This window comes from Fusarium odoratissimum (genome assembly GCF_000260195.1).
Source record: "Fusarium odoratissimum NRRL 54006 unplaced genomic scaffold supercont1.12, whole genome shotgun sequence".
Lineage (NCBI taxonomy): Eukaryota > Fungi > Ascomycota > Sordariomycetes > Hypocreales > Nectriaceae > Fusarium > Fusarium odoratissimum.
The window spans coordinates 80,663-104,922 of NW_022158698.1; the positions used below are offsets into that span (position 1 = coordinate 80,663).

Consider the following 24,260-nt stretch of genomic DNA (forward strand, 5'->3'; position numbering starts at 1 on the left):
AGTGTCCAGAACTGTAGTTCTGTCATAAGCGTTCGGAGTTAACAAGCCCGAAATCCGGGATGACATCTACAGTAGGGTGAGCTGACATACTCAACTCAAGCTTACACCAGCAACCCTTTCACTCTGATGTATTGTAAAATCGACGCCATCAGCTTATGTTTTGCATGTTTACATAAATCATGCTAAAATCAAGGCAGCAGACATCACACAGTAAGATCTCTCCGCACCAGACAGCAGCATTTGCTAAATCTTGTGCAGATCAAAATTTTACGTTCATTGCCCAGACGCCTTCAACTAAATCTGATAAGAAAAACCAAAGGATTGTGAGAAGTCATGCACGCTCTAACTCGGCTCGAAAAAATAAGGGCCAAGTCAAGTCATGGATATTAAACCAAAAAGAGTGCATGGTGCTGCAGGTTCCTGACGGAACTATTCCAGGTCGCGTTGGGACAAACTTCTCTTTACTTGATTTTCCTGAGCCCTTACAGGCATACATGGAAAATGACATCTTTCGATGTTCGTCCCTCTGTCATGTAGTATTTGTCTGAGCTAATATCAAGTAGCGTTTCATGGGATGAGAGGATCATTATATCCCTCTGAGATATGTCTCCAAGTAGATGAGATGAAATCATCTTGGACTACAAACCTCCTGGTCGACCAAGTATACTTTCACTCTATCATGTTCTCGGTAGAAGTGTACTTCGACATGCTTCTCGGACGAGACTACGGCAGCCTTGCACACTTTCACTTTTTGAAAACGCTCAGGCTTCTTCAAGCAAGAATAAACAATCCCAAAGACCCAACGTCTATCTCAGACGCGACTATCATGGTAGTTGTTATCCTGGGCCTAGCAGCTGAGATGATAGGTGACCGGACAGCAGCTGAGAATCATGCTACTGGTATGGCAAGGATAGTGGATCTAAGGGGTGGGCTTGAGATGTTGAGATTTGATAATCCCAGATTACCGGCCAAAGTTTGCAGGTGAGTGCTTATCTCTACTGCTTTGGATAATATCTGACATGTGGTAGAGTTGACATTGGCCTAGCCCTTCGCTTCGGCTGCAAGCCAGTCTTTTTCGACAAAGACATGTCCTGGAACCCATACCTTTCCAGTCAAGATTTCGTTCGCGGTAAAAGGAAGCATCCGGATACGAACCACGACATGGAAGCCTTTTTGAAAACTCTTGATCCTAGATTATCAAACGTATGGAGAGATCTCGAAGAGTTCGCAAAGCTCAGCAACATCGCCAGCCAAATTGGTCGGAAACTTCAACCCACTATCTTTAGCGAAGCCATGGTATCGATTCTCTACCGACTACTCGCTCTGTCTCCCGAATCAGCTTCAGAGATTGCTTTCCGACTTGGAATGATGACGTTCGCTGCATCTATCTTCTTTCGATGGAGGGATATGAAGCAAAGGCAAGCATATCTGGATGATTCCTTCAGGGATGCCTTAATAGAGTTGAAGAAGGCCGCGACTCGGCCGCCTTCTACTGTTCTTTTGTGGCTTTTGATGATTTGGAGAACAAATTCTGTTCAAGATGGTGGTGATCAAGCCATTGAGGGGTGGATTTTGGAAGTTATGGATGGTTTGGCGATATGTTCATGGTCTGAACTTCATAACGTCTTGAAATCTGTTCTTTGGGTTGATTGTTTGTTAGATGCATCAAGCAAACGAATTCTTGAGCCTATACTGGAGAAGGCTGCTATAAAAGGGGCGGGGGTTGATTCATGAAGTACTGCTCAGTAAAATCTTGTCGCCTCTTGGGAATTCCATATTGGCTTTGTCTTCTATATAAGTCCTTTAATTTGAAGCCACTCTGGTTTTTCAGCTTCATATGTTCCTGAACAAGCCGCCTCAACACATCCTGCAAGGCTTCCAAAGTACATCCCTCTCCCCGTGAGCCCAGGTCCATAATGAGCATACTTCCCAGAGTTGGTGATGATTGTCTTTACCGCCGTTGGGATCACAGGCTCGGTTACCATACACCAGCATATATCTGTCAATATCTGCACCCCGAAATCCTCTAGCTGGGCTACAAGACCTGCTTGTTCAGCGAGTTTGTACATTGATCGACCGCACGTAACTATAACTGACACGCTAGTGGCTTTTTGTCGCCCATCGCAAAGATTAGCGAGTTTTCGTATCTCGGAGAGGGAGAAGTGCGGGTTTCCCAGTGAGACAAGATCGATAGGTTGGTTTGTTGGCGCGCTGTTGAGCTTATCCCAGCATGTTCCCAGATCACTCAACTTGACTTCAACAGAGGTGAACTGAGGGGCTATGACAGCCTCAAGCGTCGTTGCCTCTGGTGTTATACCAACGATGTGAAACATTGGAGCGCTCGATATCGTGGCGAAAGCTGCACCGAAGGCCTTCAGATCATCTGTTGAGAGACCAAGCTTCTCGAGCCCTGTTATTACAGGTATTCGGCTCGTCGATAAAGTCCCAACATAATATCCCAGCAGGGGTAGGAATGAATCGTCTAGACCCGTCGCATCCTCTAGCCCAACGACCCTCACACAAACTGAAGCCAGTCGATTGACACCTAGATGAGGACCCCCTCTAGGCGCCCTCCCAGTCAAAGCAATCGATATGTCCAGAAAGTCCGGATACTTCATAGTTCTCGCCCCCAAAACACTGTTCGCATAAACAACAGCATTCGACTCCGCCCAAGCAACCTGCTCACCCAATTTCGGGGCACTCTCTAGCTGATAAGGCGCGCAGGTAAAGGTTGGCCGTGCCCCCATGTCTGTATACGCCTTGCCAAGCGCATCAGCAGCTTCTCCGAAAGTAGTATCGACACCGAGTGCTCGCCAGCGCTTTTGGTCAATTGACAAAGAGTTGAGTGTCGTGGGAATTCGGACTTTACCGCCCCAATCGCGAAGTCGCTCTGCTAGGGCCAGCGTTGCTGGACCAGTATAGACGCAGCCATCGACGTGAACTTGTGTTACGTCCATGAGACGTGTTGCGCCAAGAAGATGGGCCATGCGGAGGACGATTCTGATAGCGACGCGGGATGCTTCGCCGTAGTCTCCCCTCAGAAGTTCCTGGTCCAGTGTTGAGAGTTTGATACCTTCTAGAGCCGGTGTCGTCTCCAGAATAAGACCACTTGCTGTGTCTATCACCGAACCTTTTCGGTGTTTCGATGGCGGGTGAGTAGAAACGTAACCGTCGTCCACATATATCATCTGCCCGTTCATTCGAATGAGATGTCGAAAGTCTTCCTTGTCCAGAACCACGACAGGAATGGACTGGCTGAAGACTTCTTCTGCAATCATAACCCCCAAAGTGAGGATGTCTTCTCTTCGCTCGAATATGATTGCCTCAGGAGCTTTGCCGTTGAGCAACAGCTCGAGCATAACACCACTGCCAGTACATGATCCTCGACCTCCTGGAATAGCGAGGACAGTATTTTGGAGATGCTGTCCACTCAAGGGATGGTGTCGGTCAATGATCTCACTCGTCTGGGGCTCAACGCCTCCCCAGAAGCTTAGCTCAAGGTCACTCGCGAGGAGTTTGGCTGAGGCTCGACCTTGAACATAGGCTGTTCCAGTCCATGCATCATCGTCAAGAGACCCCATGGTATGTTCCTGGCTGTATTTGCTTCACTTTGTTAGAGAATTATCTGATAATCCGAATTAGCTACACCACGGCTTACAGGCTGATGAGCAAGGCACGGGTTCTCCTCTCAACTTGTCTAGAGCCTCCCAAGAACTTTCAAGGGGTAATAGTAAAACTTACAGAATAGTAAACATGCCTTAGAAAAAGGTAAGATTCTTTGTTTATATCGAAGAAAGGGAATTTTGGCCGGAATCTTCGGAATATGACCAAGCACCAGAAATTGGAACTTTGATCTTCAAGCTTTGGGTCAAGCTTCCAAAGCAAAATAGCAACAGAGTCCGCTTCAATGCTCCATCAATTCTTAAAGAACAAGGATCAATAGAATAGATCCCTAAACAGGAAAGACAGTATATCCTTGTTGTCAGTTCTCGAATTGTGAAAAAAGAACAACTTATCAACCCCGCATTACGCTTATCTCCAACATCGTGGAACTAGTCGGCTCTGATCGGAAGGACAAGCCGACATGACGGTCCGTGGCCCGATATTTCTTGCGTAACAGGTTGTGCAATATTGTAAAGCCAGAGCTTGTAGAGTCAAGCATTTCACTGCTCATGTCATAACACTCGAGCCAAGCAAGGTACGCGAAGGAATCGGTTAAAGAGGAAAGTCATAATTTTGACTCAAAGCCGTTCAAATAGAGACCAAGAGTAGTTAATAAGAAGGATGGGATAACCAAGCTATAGGAATACTAATGTGCCATCAAACATATTTGGTATGAAAAGTCGTCATGTAAGTTCGAAGCGGATATGGTCGGCCTAAGGTGTAGGTTAGGTCCATTGTCGCGGCCTGATCTTGCAACTTGCTTGTGTAAGAGTACCAGCAACACTTATAGGCTGGGTAGAGCTAGGAGATGCGAGAGTATTGTCTTGTATGTAGAACGAACCGGAATAGAAGCTATTCGAAGGAGCAATACAGTGTTCCTGTGACAGTTTATCCAATGTGCGGGGCGACCTGGGAGTTCGCCAGTCTATAAGCCACTTTATAGTCACCTTCCAATTACGATATTCCCTGTATAGAAGCTACTATATCATGCCACTGTCCTCTCCAAAAGAAAATCTTATCTGTGTTCTTATCTGACCAGACCATCCAGGTACCCTAGACAACCCCGACATCGGTCACTTGCGTCATTCCGCACTTCTCCACCAATATCCGAGCTCAATTGAACCAAGCTCCCTTCTATTCCCCAACCTCCACTCCAAAACTTTAAGCTACACAAACCCGTTTTGTTTCCCTACGATGCGTGTCGCAACAGTTGCCAGTTTTCTGGCCTCGGCCTCTTTGGCCACTGCATTCGATTGGCAGCAGGTTCTTGGAGATTGGGACCAACAGCCTTCCTCCGACGCCATTGCCAGCAACGACGATGCGCCTTCGTACCGATCCGAGCTACTGAGCTTGCACAAGTCTCTTATTGAGACCTCCTCGGTTTCTGGGACTGAACATGATGTTGGTGTTTGGCTTGAGGGATATCTTGAGAAGAAGGGATATACTACTTCGCGTCAGGAAGTTGAGCCTTTTGAGAATACGCCGGAAGGAAAGCCGAGGTTCAATGTGCTGGCTTGGCGACAAGACGGAAAGAAGACTTTCGATCCCAAGGTCTGCGTGAGCAGCCACATTGATGTTGTGCCGCCGCACATCCCATATGGAATTGATGATGGGGAGGTTACAAAAGAGACCATGATCACCGGCCGAGGCAGCGTGGACGCCAAGGGTAGCGTTGCTGCTCAAATCACTGCAGTTGAGGATCTTATCGAGCACGGAAAGATCGATCCCCATAAGCTTGTCCTTCTGTTCGTTGTAGGCGAGGAGGTCAAGGGCGACGGCATGCGCCGTTTCAGCGAGGCGGTTGAGACCAAGGAGCTCCCGTACAGTCTCGACGCTGTTATTTTCGGAGAGCCTACCGAGCTCAAGCTTGCTTGCGGACACAAGGGCATGTTGGGTTGCGACGTTACCACAAAGGGCTTCCCCGGCCACAGTGGTTACCCATGGCTCGGCAAGTCAGCCAACGAGCTGATGATTCGAGCATTTGCTAAAGTCCTCGACACCGACCTTGGTAGCAGTGAGCTGTTTGGTAACACCACTGTCAACATTGGTCGATTCCATGGCGGTGTGGCCTCTAACGTCATTCCTGAGGAGGCCAAGGTCGGACTGGCTGTCCGAGTCGCGAGCGGAAAGCAGGCTGATGGACATGTTGTTGTCCATGACAAAATCCAGGCCATCTTTGACGAGGTTGACAAGGATGCTTTCATTTTCGACTGCACCCACGGGTACGGACCTGTGGAGGCAAACTGCGATGTAGATGGTACGTACACCGAAATCTTGTGAGAGCGTCGCTAACAGGTTCAGGCTTCGAGAAAATCACCGTCAACTACGGAACCGACATTCCCAACCTCAAGGGTGACCACACGAGGTATCTGTATGGCCCAGGAAACATTCTTGTTGCACATGGCGCGAGGGAGAACTTGACCGTTGCTGATCTTGAAACTGCCGTTGAAGGATACCAAAAGCTGATTCTTCATGCGTTGAAGCAATAAATAGAAGCCCAATTTTCCGCTGCTCTAGTCTAATGTTGGATATGATAGCCCGCTCAAATGAAATGACATTGTAAAGCTGGTTTATGCACCAGTAATCTTGGCCCAGCGCTCAGGCAGGATCTTGCTGAAGTCAAAGTTACCATCAGGTCCCTTCTCAATGGCGCCCTTCTCTGTGACCACGGCGTCGATGAGCTCGGCGGGAGTGACATCGAAGGCAGGGTTCCACACGTTGATCCGCTGGTCAGCGGTAGCAACACGGACCTTGCTGCTCTCATCAACGGTACCATCGGGCTTGATCACAGCTCCTGTGACCTGTGTAAGCTCCTCCTTCTTTCTCTCCTCAATCTTGATACCATCGCCAGTCTCGGTCTCAAGGTCGATGCTGGTTGTAGGAGCAGCGACGATGAACTTGATACCGTGGTGCTTGGCCAGAACAGCGAGTTGGTAAGTACCAATCTTGTTAGCTGTGTCACCGTTGCGAACGACACGGTCAGCACCGACAATGACAGCGGCAATGTTCTTTTCTTGCTTGCGGTTGCGGAAGAGTGAAGCAGCCATGGAGTCGGTAATGAGAGTGCTGGGAATGTTCTCGAAGACAAGCTCAAAAGCAGTGAGTCTGCTTCCTTGGTTGTAAGGTCGAGTCTCTGTGCAGAAGGCATGTTGGAGAAGATCCTTGGACTGAAGAGTTCGGATTATTCCCAACGCAGTGCCATGGCCAGATGTAGCAAGGGATCCAGTGTTGCAGTGTGTGAGGACCGAGATCTTCTTGTCAGGAGAAGCACCAGCTTGGGCTCGCAGCCACTCAGCTCCATGATCACCGATAGAGAGGTTGGTCTGGAGATCCTTCTCAAAGATCTTCTCAGCCTCTTCGACGAAAGCTGTGATAACCTGTTCCTTGGTGGCAGTGCTTCCAACCGCCCTTATTGTGGACTTGAGCTGGTTAATAGCGTTGGTCAAGTCGACAGCTGTAGGTCGGCTTTCTTTGAGATAGTCGAGAGCTTCCTCGATTTGAGAAATGGTATCTTCAGCGTTTGAAGCTGTGATGCTTCCATTGTGGAGCTCAACAGCCAGTCCGAGGGCTGCTACGATGGCAATAGCAGGGGCACCTCGCACTCGCATAGTTGCGATGCTGTCGAAGGCCTCTGTTCTGTTGGAGACATCATCGTAGTGAAATTCGTGAGGAAGACGGAGTTGGTCGAGGACCTGGAGTTGGCCCCGAGTGTACTTGACAGCCTTAAGAGAAGACATGATTAGGCTCAAGCTTTGGAGTAAAACGGCTTGAAATGAGAGAAAACGAAGAAGTTTAACACGCTTATTAGTCGCAATTCCTTGACAAAATGTTGCCCCTCCAAGATTCTGCCGCCACCCCGCCGTCAAAATGAAAATAGCGTCATAGCACTCAACCAATCGTAAAACGCACGTGCTCTCACCGCCTGGGACCGGACAAATGCCGCTTCCGGCGCATGAAGATGAGCTAAGGGAGGTACCTCTACGTCAACAGGGGTCTCCAATCATTATCCACTGGAGCTCGTTCGGGACAGCTTTAGCGGTTCTACACCATCTCGATTGAGATACCTTCACTGTTACTTGGACAAACAGCAATGACAAGTGCGCATTCGAGCTGTTTGCCATGGAACAGCCATTCTCGACGTCAAAAGTGACTGGTAAGTCCTGAGCTTCTATGACGTTTATTCCCCTGTAAACCTTATGCCTCCCTTGAGATGTCCGCTAACACGACACCTTGTCGCAAGTCGAGTACTTCGATCCTCACGATGTTTATAAACTCCTCGCCCCTGGGTTGATTCCTCGCTTACCGTTGCGAAACTTGAACTGGCAATCGCATGCTGGACCTCTACGATCTATTGATACACTTCACGTTGAGCTTCTTCAGGGGGATGACCCTGGATCAGCTTCTTCTCCTCATACCCTTCGACGATCAGGGAGCACGCTCGATGATGGCTTTCAACAACAGAACTTTGGTGGTCAGGCGTCTTCTGCTGATCAGATAGACACGCAGTCTTTGCCTTCGAGGGCAATAGGGAGTCAAAGACGGCATCAAATTCCTGGTCTGCGACGGACACCGTATCTTAAGGTGCTACTGGTGAGATGTGACGACAATGAAACATACAAAACCTCCGTTCGAGCAGAAATTCGAGAATGGATTAAGACTCAGATACCTTCATCAAGCAATCCGAAACGAAATAGCAAACAAGAGAAGCACGATGCGTTCGATTACTTGATTCTACACGTGGTGCTCCCCAATACGGTAGCGTCGACACAACCGAGGACCAGCTCTCGCTCGCAGGATACTTCAGAGAAGTCGACTCCGCGATGGCGCACCGGCTCAACACCTCTTCTGGAGAAGCTCCGTACCGACTTTTCTGGCCTTGGAAAGACGGCACCGGATCGAGTTGCACAGATCAGAATTGGAATCAACGATCTTCCGTACGATCAGCTACCGAGAGTCGTCCCCGCAGTGCCAACAGGGTATTCGGAAGATGAGCATGATGCTGAAAATGCTTGGGCGGAGCTCATTGCCAAGTTCAAGAGTCTTATTCTCACCTCATTCGACTTGCGCGTGACACAGTACGAAGAAGATATCAAGGAAAAAGACGGTCAACGAAGTTTACCGGGATGGAACTTTTGCACTTTCTTTATCCTCAAAGAAGGCTTGGCAAGAGGTTTCGAGAGTGTTGGTCTAGTGGAGGACGCCTTGGTGGGATACGATGAGCTCAGTGTTGGGCTTGACTCTGTTGTCAATGAGCAAGCTGACGAAGGTTCGCCAACGAGACATGGAGGTGCAATGCTCAGCTACACCGAAGATCTCAAGGAGATTGTCAAGACCGCTCTTGCCAAAGCACCCGGTGGAAATACAGAAGACGAAGAGGCCGTGGATCTTCAGTCGAATGAGACTATCAAGGAGCAATTTGATGAGATACCCATCAGTGCTACCAAGAAGGCTTACAGAGACAAAATTCTAGCCAACGATGTCTCAGTATTTGACTTCCGGTGTTATATATTTGCGCGACAAATGGCATTGCTTTTGCGGCTTGGAAACGCCTGGTCATCACGAGATGATTTGCTCGACAAGCTTAAGGAGCAACAGGATTCAGTCTTGCACGGGGTCGCGCCTCTGGCGCCCCCTCCTAAACTTACTGAAGAAACAGAAAACCTGGCAAGCCTTGGTGAGATATGTCGAAGGACTTTACAGTTCATCCCGGCAGTTTCGCAGATTATGCGACGAGACATTTTGACTGCTGTGGCATCTGACAAGTCTGATGAGGACGACTCTCCTATCGATCCTAACCTATCAGAAGTCATTGACAATGTGGTTGCATCATTCGCCTTCTCAGTTGCCCAGCAAATCCTTGCGCAGACAGCATCAAAATCTCTTCCTATTCCTCCCTCAACTCTTGCTCCACCTCAAAGTCAGGAGCAAAAGTCCTCCATCCCCGAGCCCAAGACTATGATGCATCCTGCCCGAACTACATCTCTTCATGTGTCAACAGGCCCAGCACCTGGGACTCGTCCTCCACTAAGCCCAGGTGTATTCCCAGGCCCGGGCATGCCAAAGATCAACAATGATCAGGAGTCACAATTTCTCAAGGCAGGTCTTGAAGATCTCGCCGCTAGACGCGCCGAGCTTTATATGCTGTCACGAAGCATTCTTGATGGTTTGGGTAAGAAGCGTGGCTGGAGTGATGGCTGGAAAGAAGCACCTATCATTGCGGAAGCTGAGGCAGACTTCGAGGAAATTAGTCTTGATGATCAACCTGCTGCAAGTGGAATTTCAGAGGAAATCCCCCCATTGGACGCTGGTGTAAACAACAATCTCCTCCAGACTGCCATTGATAACCCAGAGAATTTTTACCGTCTGTATGAGATTCTCACAGACAAGGCGCTTCGACACTATACTGTTGCAAACCATGATCACGCAGTGCAAGCAAGCATGGCAGATCTCGCTGTGCTCAACTTTTATCTCAAGGAGTATAGTACTGCTGCTTCCTACTTTTATCGAGCAACACCATTCTTCGGCGAGAGCGGTTGGACCTCGCTCGAGTTGTCTATGCTTGTCATGTATCTCCATTGTCTTCGTGAAATGAAGTCAAAGGATGACTACGTGCGTGTTGCTCTCAAGCTATTGACCAAGTCTTGTGCAGCTGAAAAGGAGCGGCTAGAGCAACGCTCAAAACGAGTCTCTAGGCTCGGCAAGCCTGAGCCTGCGGATGCAATGTCTATGAAGGGAGTCGTTGGTAACTTGTTTGACCTGGCTTCGTCATTGTCTTCACAAGTCAAGGTGCACCTGTCGAACTTCTTCACAAACATCGAGCTTGCAGGTGCTCCTGAATATTTTGACAAGGAAGACAAATGCTCTTTGACCATCAATCTATGGTGTTTGTTGCCGGACGAAATTAAGTTGGATGGAATAGACGTGCGAGCCACAGCTTCTGAGCCGGGGCCTACTAAGGAGCTGCTTTTCTCAAGAAAGGGAGCCATTGTTCTACAACCTGGCCAGAATAGCATCACAGTGGAATGCACAGTAAGTTTCTCAACTCGTTATGAAAGACGATACTAATGACTGCAGTCTGTTATCCCCGGAAAATACAAGATAGATCATCTTGGACTCTTCTCGAGCAACCTCTTCCTTCACTTTGAACGCGACATCAACCAACCACCTCCACAAACTACTGATATCTTCAAGCATCCCGAAGTCGTCATCTTTCACCGAGATGGTGCTCTTGATGTGCAACTTGTAGCTACAAGGCACACTTCCCTAGATAAGAACAACACATTGGACTTCACTCTCAACCCAGGCTGGAACTCAATCAAGAGTTGCGAGATCCGTCTCAGGCCCACTACTGGTGGCTTGCGGATGTTAACTCTTGAAGCTCAAGTTATCGACTCAGATGTTAAGTTTGCAAAGAGGCCCGAGGCGGGTGGTATCATCTACTTCAACGAGATTGCCGCCGAGTCAAGCATCACTCTACGATTCCCTTACTCGGTTGAGCATGATATCGCTGATGTGTCTGCTAAGGTCGACGTCGCGTACACGCTTGAGTCGGGTCAACAGTACACGTTTGCAAAGTCGATAATCATCCCCATCTCTCTGGCTTTAGGTGTCAATGTGCAAGATGTCTTCAAGCATAATGCACTTTACTCTCGGTTCAATGTGTCTACAGCGAGCCACAGCCCTCTACGCTTGTACAAGAGTGAACTGATGCCCTCGGATTTGTTCGAATCTGAGTTTGGCGTTCCTCCTGCTGATACAACAATGGTGTTTTCAAAACAACCCGCGACGCTACTTTATCGTATCAAGAGGAAGACTAATGTTAGATCGAGTAAACGGGCGGCGAGAACTATGTACTTGAAACTCTACTACAACATTCTCCAAACGGAGATCGAGGAGGCACTTGTTAAGTCCATCTTTGATGCTCTTGACGATCCTTCTTTAGCATCGTTCTCGAAACTCATCACATCGCTGGTTGTGAGAGAAGCAAAGTCCCTGCAACCCATTGATCTCGAGCGCGCTGCACTTCTTGGTGCAGTGCCTACGGCCTTTCTGGCTGACGTTCCTTGGGACAAGTACTTTGCTGGCATTGGACGGGTACCTGGAACGCAGGTGGATGCAACCGAGAAGATCTCAACTGCTATAAGGAAATGGCAAGCCTCCCATCCCCAGGTTCAAATCTCAGCGGCGCAGCCTGATAACCCCTGCACACTTCTCATCCCGGTCGAGATACCTTCGCTGCCGATTCTACATACAGCAGATATTGAGCTGCAAACTCCGGTAACGGAACTGATGGATCAGAAACCCGGTGCTGTCCCAACTGTGGCGGTTAATCAGATGCTTCCAGCTACACTGCATCTTAGGTGGACGCAGATCTGGGACACTGAGATGCAACACAAGAAGGATGTGGAGTACAGTTATGAAGTCGCTGCCGCAGGAGATACATGGCTTCTCGGTGGCCGTCGAAAAGGTCACCTTGTCATTCCAGGTTCAAAGAAGGACCCTCTGTCCTCAACATCCGACACGGAAGCTGAAATTCCACTCATAATGATTCCACTTCGAGAAGGTTGGCTACCATATCCTGGTATTGAGATTCGGGAGGTCAAGGATGGAGTCGAGAATCAGGCTCAGACTTGTGAAGTTGACTTTAGAAACTTGGGAGAGTCGATACGAGCTGTGGGTGAGAGGAAGGGTGTGACGGTTAGCTTAGATGCAAGCGGACCTGGAGGAGGGCCGTTGGTGTTGGAGAGTGAAGAGCCAAAGAGGGAAAGGGGAAGGATAGTTGCTTAGACATAGGTGTATAATAACGAGTGCCATTTCGAATTGGAATCGTATCAGCGTTGTCTTAACCTTTCCTCCAGTTACACCCAGCATGTGAGGTCACAGTTGCCAGAAGAAGGAATCACAAACAGGGCCAGCCAATGACAACCAAGCGGCCCGACCCCGGATTCTAGCTCTAATTCTACCACGAGGCAAAAAGACATGGTATTACGATCTATCGAGGAAGCAAAAACAGAGGACTCAACTGTCTGAGACAGCTGGGGTAACGATGCCCCGTACTGGAATCGAACCAGTGATCTTCGCATTACGAGTGCGACGCCTTACCACTTGGCCAACGGGGCCGGGGCGTGTCGTCCTCTTGTTGGCATGCTCGCTTAGTTTTGGTGTTTATATTCACGACGAGAGAGTGTATGGTGTTTTGAGGATGCGAGAATTTGGAATCGTTGATGTTGAGTGAAATGCTGGCTCTGAGTGTGAGTTGGGGCGGTTGACAGATGTGGTGGCCAAACGAGGATGTATTGACTTGGCGAAAGAAAGTGGAAAGACTCTTGCTTGGTGAACTTAGGAGAGAGGTTGTAAGTTCTTTCGTAAGAGACGAAAACATGCTTGATGCTGCTTGCTTACTGGTCGCTGTTTTTATTAAAACGGCTTCTTTGACTGTTAGAAATGAGAGAATATTAGAAGGTTGAGAGGAAAATAATACTAAAATGTCAATAATGTGAAGAAGAATTGTTCATGTTTTCGGTTTGATGTTGGCTGGGGAAAAAAAAACCCCCGACCTTGTAGGACGAAAGTTTTTCTCATCTGCCAGTGGCCGCCACGGCTTTGCCACTCACTTACAAGTCATGTTCCTGCATAACCGTCAAACACTAATCCATTTGCTACTATCGAGCGTTTGTTTTTCATATCTGTATCTTGAGCTTGAATTGTTCTTTCGTACCTGGTTTATCCATGCAATAGCTGCGCAGTAGCATTTCCGCTCCAGTGATATTTAAGTGATGAAGCTGAGCGCCTTGGATATCAGAGTAGCGAACTCTAACCTCGATATCATAACCCAACTTAACGTAACACTAAGGTACGAGCAAAAGGGTTAGGGGGAGTCACTGTCGGGTTGACCTTGGAGGAAGAAGAGCCTCCAAAGAGGTAGATCTTTAAAGGATACTTAGGCCCAGCTGTCTCAATCAAACCAGGACTGGTAGTCGTCAGGTTACTTCTAGCAGTCGGGGAATTTCCACCGTCTATATCGAATTCCTACCAGTCCCTTATGTCCGCAACAAGTTCGGCTACATAGCAATGGGCGGCAGCAATTGATATTTACAACAGGAGATCCGAACTTGAGCTAACTCGTCACTCATCTCTCCTGCACAGAAGCTGCGATAATTTGATCCTAAAGGCTAGTGTATCGTAAGGATGCTGGTAGCAAGTGCGGTGTAAGAGAAAGCCGGCCAAACATAGGAGGCGATATCCCAGATAATATCTATCAGCCTATTAAGTCTAAAGGGCGAGCCGCAGTGGCAATGGCATTCGTGGGCAGGAGTATAAGGTGATCTTGCGGCAAGGTACTTAGAGGCGAGGTCGATCGCCAAGTGCCCGAACTCAATATCACTACTTTCTTAGAGTTCATTGACATTCTGGTATTCGGATAGATCATAGAAGCAGGAGCCCGGGATGCTCCCTATTTTGAGAACGCCTCGACGTCGAGTGGCCTGGGCGTCGACGTCCCTCCCTTCGAATATCTAGATCCTGAAGTCTTTCCCTGGTCCTTGATCGAAATGAGTCAAGTATTTACAAAATGTCTATCAAAACAGACATAGAACACCAACGACTTTATCGAGAAAGTTTTCTTTTCTCGGCGTCGTCTGAGTAGTTAATCTTACTTGAATCCAATTGTCTTTTGCTTAGCATGTCATGGCAAAATGCTGGCGCGTTGAGACAAGGACTTTAATACCGAGGACATCAGGCATGCGAAAGCCAGTATTATATATGGCAGCCAATCTATCATAGACATTGAGAATGTTGTTAGGCTAAGCCATTTCACTGTTTCCCCCATCTCTTGCTTTTCGTCCTTTACCCATTAGAAAGGAATCACTCCTCCCATTCGGTTTCGTTCGAGATATAGTCGATGGATATCACTCAAACGCTCTGAGCATCTGCTGGTGGCGTGGTGGTGGTACTGGATAGGAGCCCGACGACACCACTGACGACGATACAGAAGAACTGGAATCGCAATTCGCTCGTTCATGGTTGAAGAATGAGTTCAGCACGATGAGGAGGAAGGATGCTAGCCGCTATTGGGAGGATATGTGATGTCGATAGATGCTGAATGGCGGACTGACCCCAGTTTCTGTTTATTAGCAAGAGCAACTTTCACATTTCTCTAGGGATGGATATCCAAAATGGCATGGACTTTAGTTGAAGTGACTTTGGTATTGCGATTTGCCGTGTGCTTTCTACTCGCTGTCTCAGGGCACAAGATCCATACGGCGTAGTCTTCAGGTGCAGTGGAGGAACTCTACGTATAAAATACATGATGGTTTTAGCATTTATTGTATCAATGAGTATGGTGCTGGTGAACGTGTACATACGCGAGTCGCATCCCAGATCTGCTGTCGCTCAAGTCTACAGACACAGACACCATCTGGAGTTGTCTTTAGGTGAAGGAATATTTCGACTCTGGCCATGGTTGAGCTATCATCTAATATCCGACTAGTAGTTTTGGATAAAACGGTATTAGATCAATACAAAATTGCCTTATCGCCTGTATTTATCAGATAACAGGATGTTCATTGGTTGATAAACTATTGTACAATCGAGTAAGCTTGCAGTCTTGAATAAGCTGCAAATAACACAATTGCGATACATATAAACAAGGACAAAAGAATCAGATCCTGAAACGCATTTACAGCGCAATGTTAGTACATCAGCTGTATGGTGATTGCAGTCAGAGGTCTAGACTAGTTCGCCGAATTATCTAGCGCGATATAGCTTTGACCTAAACTCCCCAGCTGATCAATATAATAGCTACATTAGTCTATCTACTTTTCAGCTGTTATACTATCGTATTGTATTGATTTCATTCTTGCCACCAGCTGAGCAAGGGAACTAACTTAGTCTAGTTCTATCTGAGACAAATGCCGTCAATATTCGGCCTCCCATCAACACCCGCCTCACCGATACACTTCGGTTGCACAATCCCCTGTCACTTCACTTCCAGACCTCTTCTAGCACCATCATGCAAACATCTTTTTTCTCGCACCGATAAACTCATCGTACACCGGTGAAACCGAACACATGGCCGGCAATGGCATCAAACTTTTTTTTATCATCAGCAGCCACATAAACTTCCCTGCAAAAGCAAAATTCCAGAAGAACTCTCTTCTCCACACCCGGAAACAACACGGCAACTAATGGAAAAATTCTAGATGCACCAAGCAACAGGTGGGTAACGTAATAAACCCCGAGTCAGGTTCGGGCCTCCCCAGCGTGGAGACTGCGTTGGTGATGGGATCCATGGATGCACTAATGTATGAAGGGACGTACCCGGTCTATCCATCTTGCAGGTTTGCAGAATATCAATGTATGAACGGGGTTAGTTCAGTTTAAGATGAATCCAATGGTGGAGATGTAATTATCACAAGGTATCAAATCAGAATATTTGTTGAAATCTCGATTTTATTGACTACTCTCAACTCACGGTATTGCATTGGTATCATTCTGCAAAGGCAAAGGCAAAGACCAAGACACTTCACTCAAAACAATGATGATACTCTTTTTACGAACCTCACTCCGTGCCCCCTGGCAGATAGATGCCAGTAACCCATACCCGTCACTCCACTCTGAGCTTCTCTCTATAGAAGCTACAGTAATCAAGCCGTATAATAATACCATGGTACAATACAAAAACACCAGACATTCATCCCAGTCCTTGTATGCTGCAAGCTCAAAACGCCAAACCAATGCGCGAACAAAAGGGTACAGCGACCCCGACAAGACGTAGCGCAATGCAGGTGATGCAATATCATGCAAAACCGAGAAATCCAAAGCTCCAGTGTGCTCCCACCGTGCGATGATCCATCCATCATGAGGGATCGATCCCAACTGCTCCCGGTTTCATAATGCGTTAATGTACAGTGAAATGCAAATGTAATGTTTTTTCCTCTGACCTAAGAGGTAGAGTTCAAGAAACTGCGCTGTCAAGGCGCGGGTATCATGCCCACTCTGGGCCCTAAAAAGTCACGAATCCCAAGTATAATGTCGAATGCTTCTAAAGTGTTGGCGTAGATGTTAGATGTAGTCACACCTAGCCCGTCGAATCGATGTATGATGGTTGTGAATGGAAAGTCAAGACATTGTGTCTGATGTCCTGAGGTAGACTTATTTCTTGCGTTGGCTGCTCGTCGCTGTGATCTTGCTAGTGCTCATCAAGTCGCCAATGTACTTTTGCAAGAACTTGTTGTTGTTATCGAGCTTGTCATGTTCTTCGCGAACGGCTTCGATGCGGTTGAAGATTGTGAGGAGAGAGTCCTGTAATGCCTTGGCGTGTCTATCAAAGTCAGTGATAGCCCTGAGCGAATTACTCAATTGTGAAATCCTTACCTTCGCATTTCTTCGCGCGCAGCCTTTCCAATCCTATCAAGATCCTCACTCGTTCTCCTGGGGCTCATCGCCCTGACGTCATCTGGGCCAAAGTCAGGCTCGAGAGGACCAACTGCTGAGCTGTCGCGAGGGACAACTAGAGGGCCGCTGCTTTTCCGTTGAGGTAGGCCAGGTCGGACAGGGACGGGCTGGTGAATAATGGGCTCGTTGTTATCTTCAGGGCTCGATGAGGTGGAGGAATCTGATCGTGCGATTGCATGGGGGTGCTCTGCAGGAGCATTTGGGAGTTCGTTGACTGCCATTATAGTATAGTATGGTATGTGGGTGAAGTGGTGGTTGTCGCTCGATTCAAATAACTCGTAATAAGTCGTAACTTGTCGCACAGAATATACGAAGTTACTGCGACATCCACAATCGTGTGACGACACAGATAACAGTAATTAGGGGGCACCAAAAGTCAACCTGAATAGCCGACTCAATGGATTGATGGTATGTCGGTGTAGGTGTCCCAAGAGTCGCGTGAACTCGTCGTCGAGGGGTGTTGTGGAGAGGGGCAAGTCGAGACCAAATAGTTCCACGTGGTTTAAAGGTCTCGAAGTCGGAGCATGCACGCTTGCGAGGGAGGCAACGATTTCGGATCCACTAAGGGTGTGATGAGGCTGGATTGTGTTCTAGAGGGCGTTACGAAGGCGGACTCGACACGCGGAGAGGCCGATCAGACTAGCTGCAAATGAATTCGAAACTTGATCGCAATTGAAATCGTGGCTTTGGTAGCGGTAGATAAGATTTGCAAAGGCTTGTGTTTTGAAGATATCGTGGGTTTGGTGGCTTCAGTCGTGGATTGTGTTCTCGAAACGGGAGGAATGGGTGTGGTTGAGTGCGGGTGTTAGAGTTTAGTCGTCGGAGCTGAAGATGCTGGCGGCAGGTAGCGGTCAGAGAATACTAGCCTGCTTTTGCTAAAGAATCGAAGCAGGTGGTGGAAGGTTTTGTTGAATTGCGGAGGGGAAGACCCTGCAAAAGCGAGCGCGAATGTCAGCAGATGAAAGGAACGAAGAATGAGAATTGGAATTGTTTGATGGCAGGGGCAGCATGCGAAAATAAAAAGCAAATGCAATGTAATAGAGAGCAGCAACGTCACATTCAAGGATAAATGCAGGTGCGTGGGAGTGAACAAGAGGGGATAACTAACAGCAACAGATTGGAAAATGAATAATAATCAAGTCAAGAGAGAATAATGATAACTGATAGAAAGAAGAATAAAAGAAGACCAACCAAAAAAGTTAAACGTTAAAAGTTAAATTGAAAGAATATGACGAATAAGTCAGAATGACCAATCCCGGCAGTGGCAATATATTCCAAGGCGCAAACAATCATGAAAGTCCAGGAGGCAATAGTTCGGCCAACGGTTGCGGACAGGGCAAGGCAGGAAGGACCCTTCTTTTGAAATGGTAACGGGCGAGCGATGGCAATGGCGAGACAGGGCAGGTTAAGGTCGGGTTCGGAGTGGGAGCGGCAGGTGGCAGGTGCTAGGTGGCAGGAAGGAAGAACCCGGCCAGCAGAAAAAGAAGGAGCGAACCCAGAACAGAAAAGGAAGAGACAAAAGAGGGGAAGGGGATGGACGAAATGGGGATGGGAATGTTAAAGTGGATTTCTCGTCAATTTGATAATTTCGCTGGACCTCAAGCTGAGGGTCATCACTACTTCACTAAGGTAAGGTAGGCGTCGGGATATTTTTCTAGTTCTCTCTCTACTGTATGTACGGCGACAGTACCTACAGTGTGCCACTGGGGGGTTCGCAGCAGGGCCTGTACAGACACGAGGAGCAGGTACCACTTAATGCTCCGTAGGGCCAGGAAAACCGGCAGTCGAATAATAATGGGCTCTAGAAGAAGGAAAAAAGACACAGCAGCTGGCAGCTACAGTATCATCGTGTCTCCCAAGGATGAGGATGGGAGGAGACCCTTGGAAAGATACAATGGGCTTGGGGGGCCCGAATGGGGAAAGTGACGACTGAATAGGGAGTCATGAGACTTGAGATCGACGCCCCTCGGTACGGGAAAGACCATCCTGGTACAAGTGTTTTATCGCATGAAATTATATGGGACTATACCTATGCGGTCATCTGTCATCGGGTATCCTGACCCAGGCATTCAATGTCGCGGTCCAGCAGGAAACAGCATCTTTAGATTGGATGACAGTGGCACCAGCGTTCTCCCACGCGACTCGACAGCCCCCAAATGGAAGGGAAGCTTATGGAAGCTCACCTCACTGGCCCTGCCATCCGCTGGGTGCAGAGGTACGTATCTCCTCCACAGAAAAACTGACCTCATGCTGCACCCAATATTGAGATGTTCATTTTCAACACCATAGGCTTCGCAATTCACGAACGTCGTTATTTAACGAAATCAAGAAAACCCCTCACTATGAGTATCACCGTGCGTGCTCCTTATTGATACAACCACTTTTACAATGTCAATCAAATCACCCTGCCTAATTTCAAAAACAAACAAACCCCCGCCCCTAGGTAGGCCAAGAGTTTAGACGGCCACAGGGAAACGACCCGAGCCTCAGATACCCCCAAGGCCAAGCCTCCTCGTGAGAAGGCCTAACAGAATTTGGCCGATCAGCATTCAGTCGTGACGCAATTGTTGGCCCTTGCAGACCACTGTTGAGGCCCGCTTCTGGAGGCTGAATCCCTGCAATAGACGCTGGGTGCCTATCAGCTAGCCAGCCTCGGTGGGTTTTAGAGGGCTCGGAGGACTTTCAGTGGAGAGGCGACCTTCTAAGATCCAGGGTATGTCCACTATGACAGCCGTTGCTGGGCGCACAACAGCACAGGCGGTAGTCTTCTCTGACAGCGAATAAACTTTTCCTCTCTTTCTTCTTGTTTGCTAGAGATCGTCGGTTCTTGTCTTCGCGGCAACCATTCCATCTTTGATACGCTATCGTGATTGGGTTTGAGTTGGCCGTTTTCCTTTATGTTGGACCCTCTAAGTGCCCACCGAGACTCAAAAAGATACTGTTGCAGGTTGAACGCAACTGCGACAGAATGTCTAATACCGACCAACTATTATAATACAGTGTTTATCACTGTCTATTCGTTGGACTGATCCTTGAGCGGTGTCAGTCAGGGCGCCGAGTTCGGTACTGATTTGCAGCTCTTGTGACTTGACCTGCAAATCTTTGTCTGAATTGTCACTCGAAGGAACCCTTCTGGTACATCGCTCAAAGATCATTGCCGGTCAACGACTTAGCTGATCGCCTTGCAACTCCTACCAAACCCGACAAGTTGGAATGACAAGGAAGAAAAGCGGCCAAGGATACTCTCGAGTATCAAATTGGCTGTACCTGGACTTACACCGCACACTCGGGTTCTACAGCCCTCTTAGGTGCGGTTTTAGCCTCTTTTGATCCTATGGTTCATCAGTGCTTTACAGCTTTGGCTTGCATATCCGTCTGATCTCTCCCGCAGTGCGTTAAGCCATCAGTCTGCGTCATTCATCCCTTTCACTCACTGGTTATGGGGTTACATTTCACTCCGCCCTCGGAAACACAAGGCGCCGTCCAGCAGCAAGGGTCCAGGTACCCCTTCGACTAGTCTAATGTCATAGATCTGCATTCTGCCGCGTCAACTTCCCTACAGAGTCCCAAGGTATCAGGTCTTGCAGGCTCAAGGGCGAAACATGGCCAATATCACAGTACAGTATTCTCTAAAGATCAACGGTCAACGAAACGGTCACCGTCTTTCGAAACCTCCAATCACTGCCTATCACTCTCACTTTCCAGGAACGCACAGTCCAAGACGGTCACCTTTGCTGCAAGTTTTTCGCGCCCCTCTGATAATGATCATCAGCTCCTTGACTAGGTCCGCAAATCGCAATCTTCTCGTCATTCCTCCCACCGTCCCAGCGTCTATACAAGGGTGTTGGTATCGTTTTGGAAGAAACGTGGAAGAAAAGTGGTTCACGGTTGTAAGCGACTGACAGCGACAGGATACTTCATCCTGGACCTATCTCCTGTCGTTTAGGCAGGACCGTAGTTCTCGCCTGGATGTTCCCCGTGACAAGGTCGCAGTGTAATGCCGGACCTGTCAGAAGTGAAGTCATCGTGAGAGGTCTCCCAAGCCAAGAACTTGAGGCAACAGCGATACGCTCAATGTCACAGCACCTTTTGGTCTTGACAGTGGTCTCATTCTCATAAGATCATATTGGTTTTTTTTCAACGTCATCTTGCCCCAAGCTTTCGCCTGCGAGCTGACTGACTATCGCTCGGAGACACTTATTCGGCCGAGCGGTTGTTTTATAGGGGTCCCTATATCGCTACCGATAAAAATGGGTGCATGGGGGTCAAACCTGTCAAGGTCGCGTTTAACCCGTTGGGCAGCGATTCGGCTGTCAAGCTTGCGAGCCTCAATGGTAAGTGACAGGTAGGATTATTCGTTTCGTTCCCCTCCAAACCCTCTTTTCTCTTCGAATGTGCTCAATGAGGATGTTCACGATGATTCGGAGAGAAAAATAAAAACGCCGATGACCCAACAACTTGTGGTTCCTCAGCACAGATTACAGTTTGATGTTGTCGGTGTCATTGAAACATGTTTTCAGTGGACGAAAGTACTTTGATCAACGTCCTGCTTGCCTCTGATTTTGCCCTCACTGATGCCGATCCTCTTCTTTTCGTTCGTTAGTTGTCCCACATCTTGGAGTTCATCTCGGAAATCCTTCTCCATTTCTGGTCAAAAGGTCCACCCATGGTCGGCTCTTGGCAATCCCGCCCCGCTCACACTTCTTGGCCCCCATCCCCGTGAGAAGAGACCATCAATCTAGCGGTGGACGATAGGTCCTCGAGGGGAGAAGCAGTCACTGTCACTGTGACGGAGATGCAGACCAGTGTGGTGAGCCTTGTCTCAGCCCCGGAGCTGAAGCTCAGTCTGATCGGGTGGCTGACGCCGGTTATCTTGGTTCCCGTTGATGGGTTTCACCAGTTGAACTTTCACCAATGCCACAATTCCAATGATTCGCACTCATCATTGTTGCGTTTTCAGTCTCGACCAGTGCCCCTTTGACGATGTAACGTTTATCAGTCGTCGGTCAACGTGTACATCAACTGATGATCTTAACACAGAGCATAACGCCCTTGACACCCCTTGACTTGATATGCACACTTTGACAAGCACCCCGCTCTGCCCCAGTACTGGTACTACAGTTGACTGGAAACACCAACCAGATGTTCGTGAACTGTAGACGGCATTATCGGCATCCAAAGACTTGGATACATGTTTCAGGAACTATGAATCATTGTAAGCATTGTCTCAAATTCTCGTGATGATGCTGTACCACCATATCGATGAGCATCTCTTTTCTTTTTACGAGCTTTGGCTGTTGTGTAACACTCTGTCCGCTCCTCCGGCATCCTGAGTGACAATCTCTTGCGATGTTATCCGTCCTGCCCTCTGACTTGGCTCGTCAAGTGACTCTGAGCCGTCGGATCGGCGGGCTGCATTTACAGTTTAACTCTACCGACGCAAGGCGATCTCAAGGACGTGTTTGAGACTGAGAGGAATGCCTCTAGCACTTTCGAGCTGTCACCTTGTCTGATTAGCCGTGTTATATCCCTTGACACTAGCCAACGTCTGCCACGACATGAAACAACTCATACTAAACATGGGTTTTGGTAGCCGCCCCCATATATCGATTGGCATTCGTCAATATCCATCACTTCAGATGCAACTCAATATCGAGCTTTAGTTTCCCCATGACCTCTTATGAGCTTGATGCAAGAGTCCTAGTGGGCATTTAGAGTCACCAATACCTCGTGAGCGCAGATCTTAATCCTGCATATCTCACCGTGATTCCTATCAATTCTGCGCATAGCCTTTGGCAACAGTAGGAGTCTGCTTGTTGTGCATTTTTAGCTTAAACGGTTGCATTCAAGTGGGTGCACTCTGCCTAGGTAAGCTGCAGGCTCCCTTCACGGGGTCAGCACCGTTCCCATTGCAAATGCCTTGGGCTATGTCGAAGCAACTTGTCTGTCTTGAAGAGCCAAGCTATGATGATTATTTCGATTGCCTTTTCCAAGGCAGTATGGAGGCTTGCTCTCTTTGGCAGGAGGTTTAGACAATAACGTTGCTGCATTTGTCATATGTCAGCTTACCAATGATATCATTGTGTTCTCGTCATTCAAGGCAATGGCTATGTTTCTGGAGGATTTAAGGCTGTGTCGGTCGATGCTGAGCCCAAGTGCGACAGTATCGATCACCTCTCTGTATTTCATTCGCAATGGAACAGTTTGAATTTCACCCCGCTACCACATCTTTCAATCGTGTTTGGTCAACTATCGAGCCGGGCGTCGATGAACTAGTCCTCAACGAGGACTCGCAGACAGGCAGACGTACAACATTACAGCGATGGCAGCCTGGCGCCCGCAATCAGCAGGACATTTTTATCCACGACTACGTTGAGGAAATTTTCATGGTTGAGGGTGATTTGTACGACCAGAATCTGCAGCAGGGTTGGGAGAAGGGCGCCTATGCGTACCGAAAGCCCGGAATGCGGCATGGTCCTTTCAAGAGCGAGCGTGGATGTTTGATGTTTATTGTCTGTATCCCCGTGGATACGAATGGTAAAGAGGCTGGGGATAGAGTCTGACGGGTAATCGCATTATTCCCGTTGGAGTTTTCGTATCCTGCCGCTCAAAGGGTCTCTGCGGTGCTTTGCATGCGGATGATTTCTGTGAGTCAATATAGGGTCGGACTGGTATCGGAAGGGAGAGGTTTAGGACCGGGGCCGAAGTCCGGGTTTGGTTATCGGTCTTAACGAGTACAGAGGTCGCTTTACTGCAAAGACAATCAATTTGGAGCATTAATGGAAATTAATCCATAGTACATCAGTATCGTATGTATGCACAATTCATCTTGTTGGATCTCAATATCTAGTTCTAAGGTGCCTGAGCGAATCATAGGCAGATCAAGCAGGACGTATGTGGCATATATAGAGCGACAGTATCTCATGGTATACTGACCCGAAAGCTTACCCAATAGATACATCTAGCCCATAGGATCTTTTCTATCTTTTATATTTGAATGCTTCCTAAACTGATATTGAGACAAGTCTAGAAGGCATATGGTGCAGGCCCGAGAGTTCGGTCATGATAAATCGGCCTCGGTGATATCAGCTCAACGCCAACATCTTTCCCGATCTCAATTACCGTATTCAGCTCGTAAACAG

The 24,260-nt window shown here is 48.1% G+C and overlaps 8 protein-coding genes and 1 non-coding gene across 13 annotated transcripts; 4 read left to right on the forward strand and 5 right to left on the reverse strand.

The window, feature by feature from the left end:
* Positions 1-88: 88 nt before the first annotated feature.
* FOIG_07994 (uncharacterized protein) lies at positions 89-1,884 on the forward strand. Its single transcript, XM_031207806.1, has 4 exons — positions 89-210; positions 259-516; positions 564-981; positions 1,029-1,884. The coding sequence occupies exons 1-4, from the start codon at positions 180-182 to the stop codon at positions 1,732-1,734; spliced, it is 1,413 nt and encodes a 470-aa protein (XP_031061940.1). The 5' UTR covers positions 89-179; the 3' UTR covers positions 1,735-1,884.
* Positions 1,791-3,581, reverse strand: FOIG_07995 (uncharacterized protein; the record flags this gene model as incomplete). Its single annotated transcript, XM_031207807.1, has 1 exon — positions 1,791-3,581. The coding sequence occupies one exon, from the start codon at positions 3,579-3,581 to the stop codon at positions 1,791-1,793; it is 1,791 nt and encodes a 596-aa protein (XP_031061941.1).
* A 225-nt stretch (positions 3,582-3,806) lies between these two features.
* Positions 3,807-7,543, forward strand: FOIG_07996 (acetylornithine deacetylase). The gene is made up of 2 exons (XM_031207808.1): positions 3,807-5,920; positions 5,965-7,543. Exons 1-2 carry the CDS (start codon positions 4,858-4,860, stop codon positions 6,150-6,152), a joined length of 1,251 nt encoding a protein of 416 aa, XP_031061942.1. The 5' UTR covers positions 3,807-4,857; the 3' UTR covers positions 6,153-7,543.
* Positions 6,234-7,400, reverse strand: FOIG_07997 (methylthioribose-1-phosphate isomerase; the record flags this gene model as incomplete). Its single annotated transcript, XM_031207809.1, has 1 exon — positions 6,234-7,400. The coding sequence occupies one exon, from the start codon at positions 7,398-7,400 to the stop codon at positions 6,234-6,236; it is 1,167 nt and encodes a 388-aa protein (XP_031061943.1).
* Positions 7,544-7,616: 73 nt separating the features above from the next.
* FOIG_07998 (uncharacterized protein) lies at positions 7,617-12,529 on the forward strand. Its single transcript, XM_031207810.1, has 3 exons — positions 7,617-7,816; positions 7,904-10,692; positions 10,738-12,529. Exons 1-3 carry the CDS (start codon positions 7,783-7,785, stop codon positions 12,448-12,450), a joined length of 4,536 nt encoding a protein of 1,511 aa, XP_031061944.1. The 5' UTR covers positions 7,617-7,782; the 3' UTR covers positions 12,451-12,529.
* A 181-nt stretch (positions 12,530-12,710) lies between these two features.
* Positions 12,711-12,782, reverse strand: FOIG_07999. Its single transcript has one exon. It is a non-coding gene; the product is annotated as a tRNA-Thr (tRNA).
* A 1,272-nt stretch (positions 12,783-14,054) lies between these two features.
* Positions 14,055-15,122, reverse strand: FOIG_08000 (uncharacterized protein; the record flags this gene model as incomplete). The annotated part of the gene is made up of 2 exons (XM_031207811.1): positions 14,055-14,177; positions 15,027-15,122. 2 exons carry the CDS (start codon positions 15,120-15,122, stop codon positions 14,055-14,057), a joined length of 219 nt encoding a protein of 72 aa, XP_031061945.1.
* A 971-nt stretch (positions 15,123-16,093) lies between these two features.
* Positions 16,094-19,043, reverse strand: FOIG_08001 (uncharacterized protein). 4 transcript variants are annotated; one of them, XM_031207815.1, is made up of 4 exons: positions 18,310-19,043; positions 17,759-18,048; positions 17,038-17,708; positions 16,097-16,984 (listed from the first exon to the last, which is right to left on the reverse strand). In XM_031207815.1, the coding sequence occupies exons 3-4, from the start codon at positions 17,337-17,339 to the stop codon at positions 16,816-16,818; spliced, it is 471 nt and encodes a 156-aa protein (XP_031061949.1). In that variant the 5' UTR covers positions 17,340-17,708; positions 17,759-18,048; positions 18,310-19,043; the 3' UTR covers positions 16,097-16,815. The 4 variants fall into 4 exon arrangements, with proteins under 4 accessions (XP_031061948.1, XP_031061946.1, XP_031061949.1 ...); XM_031207814.1 differs by having other exon boundaries at positions 16,094-16,984; positions 17,038-18,048; XM_031207813.1 differs by having other exon boundaries at positions 17,759-19,043.
* An 818-nt stretch (positions 19,044-19,861) lies between these two features.
* On the forward strand, positions 19,862-23,961 carry FOIG_08002 (uncharacterized protein). 2 transcript variants are annotated; one of them, XM_031207817.1, is made up of 3 exons: positions 19,862-21,452; positions 21,722-21,928; positions 22,159-23,961. In XM_031207817.1, exon 3 carries the CDS (start codon positions 23,313-23,315, stop codon positions 23,679-23,681), a length of 369 nt encoding a protein of 122 aa, XP_031061951.1. In that variant the 5' UTR covers positions 19,862-21,452; positions 21,722-21,928; positions 22,159-23,312; the 3' UTR covers positions 23,682-23,961. The 2 variants fall into 2 exon arrangements, with proteins under 2 accessions (XP_031061951.1, XP_031061950.1); XM_031207816.1 differs by having other exon boundaries at positions 21,722-23,961.
* Positions 23,962-24,260: the final 299 nt, after the last annotated feature.

Coding starts and splice junctions, on each gene's coding strand:
- FOIG_08002 (XM_031207816.1), top strand. CDS start 23,313: ATGGAACAGTTTGAATTTCACCCCGCTACCACATCTTTCAATCGTGTT.
- FOIG_07996 (XM_031207808.1), top strand. CDS start 4,858: ATGCGTGTCGCAACAGTTGCCAGTTTTCTGGCCTCGGCCTCTTTGGCC. Junction 5,921..5,964: donor GGCAAACTGCGATGTAGATG/GTACGTACACCG, acceptor TAACAGGTTCAG/GCTTCGAGAAAATCACCGTC.
- FOIG_08001 (XM_031207814.1), bottom strand. CDS start 17,339: ATGGCAGTCAACGAACTCCCAAATGCTCCTGCAGAGCACCCCCATGCA. Junction 16,985..17,037: donor GCGCGCGAAGAAATGCGAAG/GTAAGGATTTCA, acceptor TGACTTTGATAG/ACACGCCAAGGCATTACAGG.
- FOIG_07994 (XM_031207806.1), top strand. CDS start 180: ATGCTAAAATCAAGGCAGCAGACATCACACA. Junction 211..258: donor AAGGCAGCAGACATCACACA/GTAAGATCTCTC, acceptor AATCTTGTGCAG/ATCAAAATTTTACGTTCATT. Junction 982..1,028: donor TTACCGGCCAAAGTTTGCAG/GTGAGTGCTTAT, acceptor GACATGTGGTAG/AGTTGACATTGGCCTAGCCC.
- FOIG_07998 (XM_031207810.1), top strand. CDS start 7,783: ATGGAACAGCCATTCTCGACGTCAAAAGTGACTG. Junction 7,817..7,903: donor CTCGACGTCAAAAGTGACTG/GTAAGTCCTGAG, acceptor CCTTGTCGCAAG/TCGAGTACTTCGATCCTCAC. Junction 10,693..10,737: donor GCATCACAGTGGAATGCACA/GTAAGTTTCTCA, acceptor TAATGACTGCAG/TCTGTTATCCCCGGAAAATA.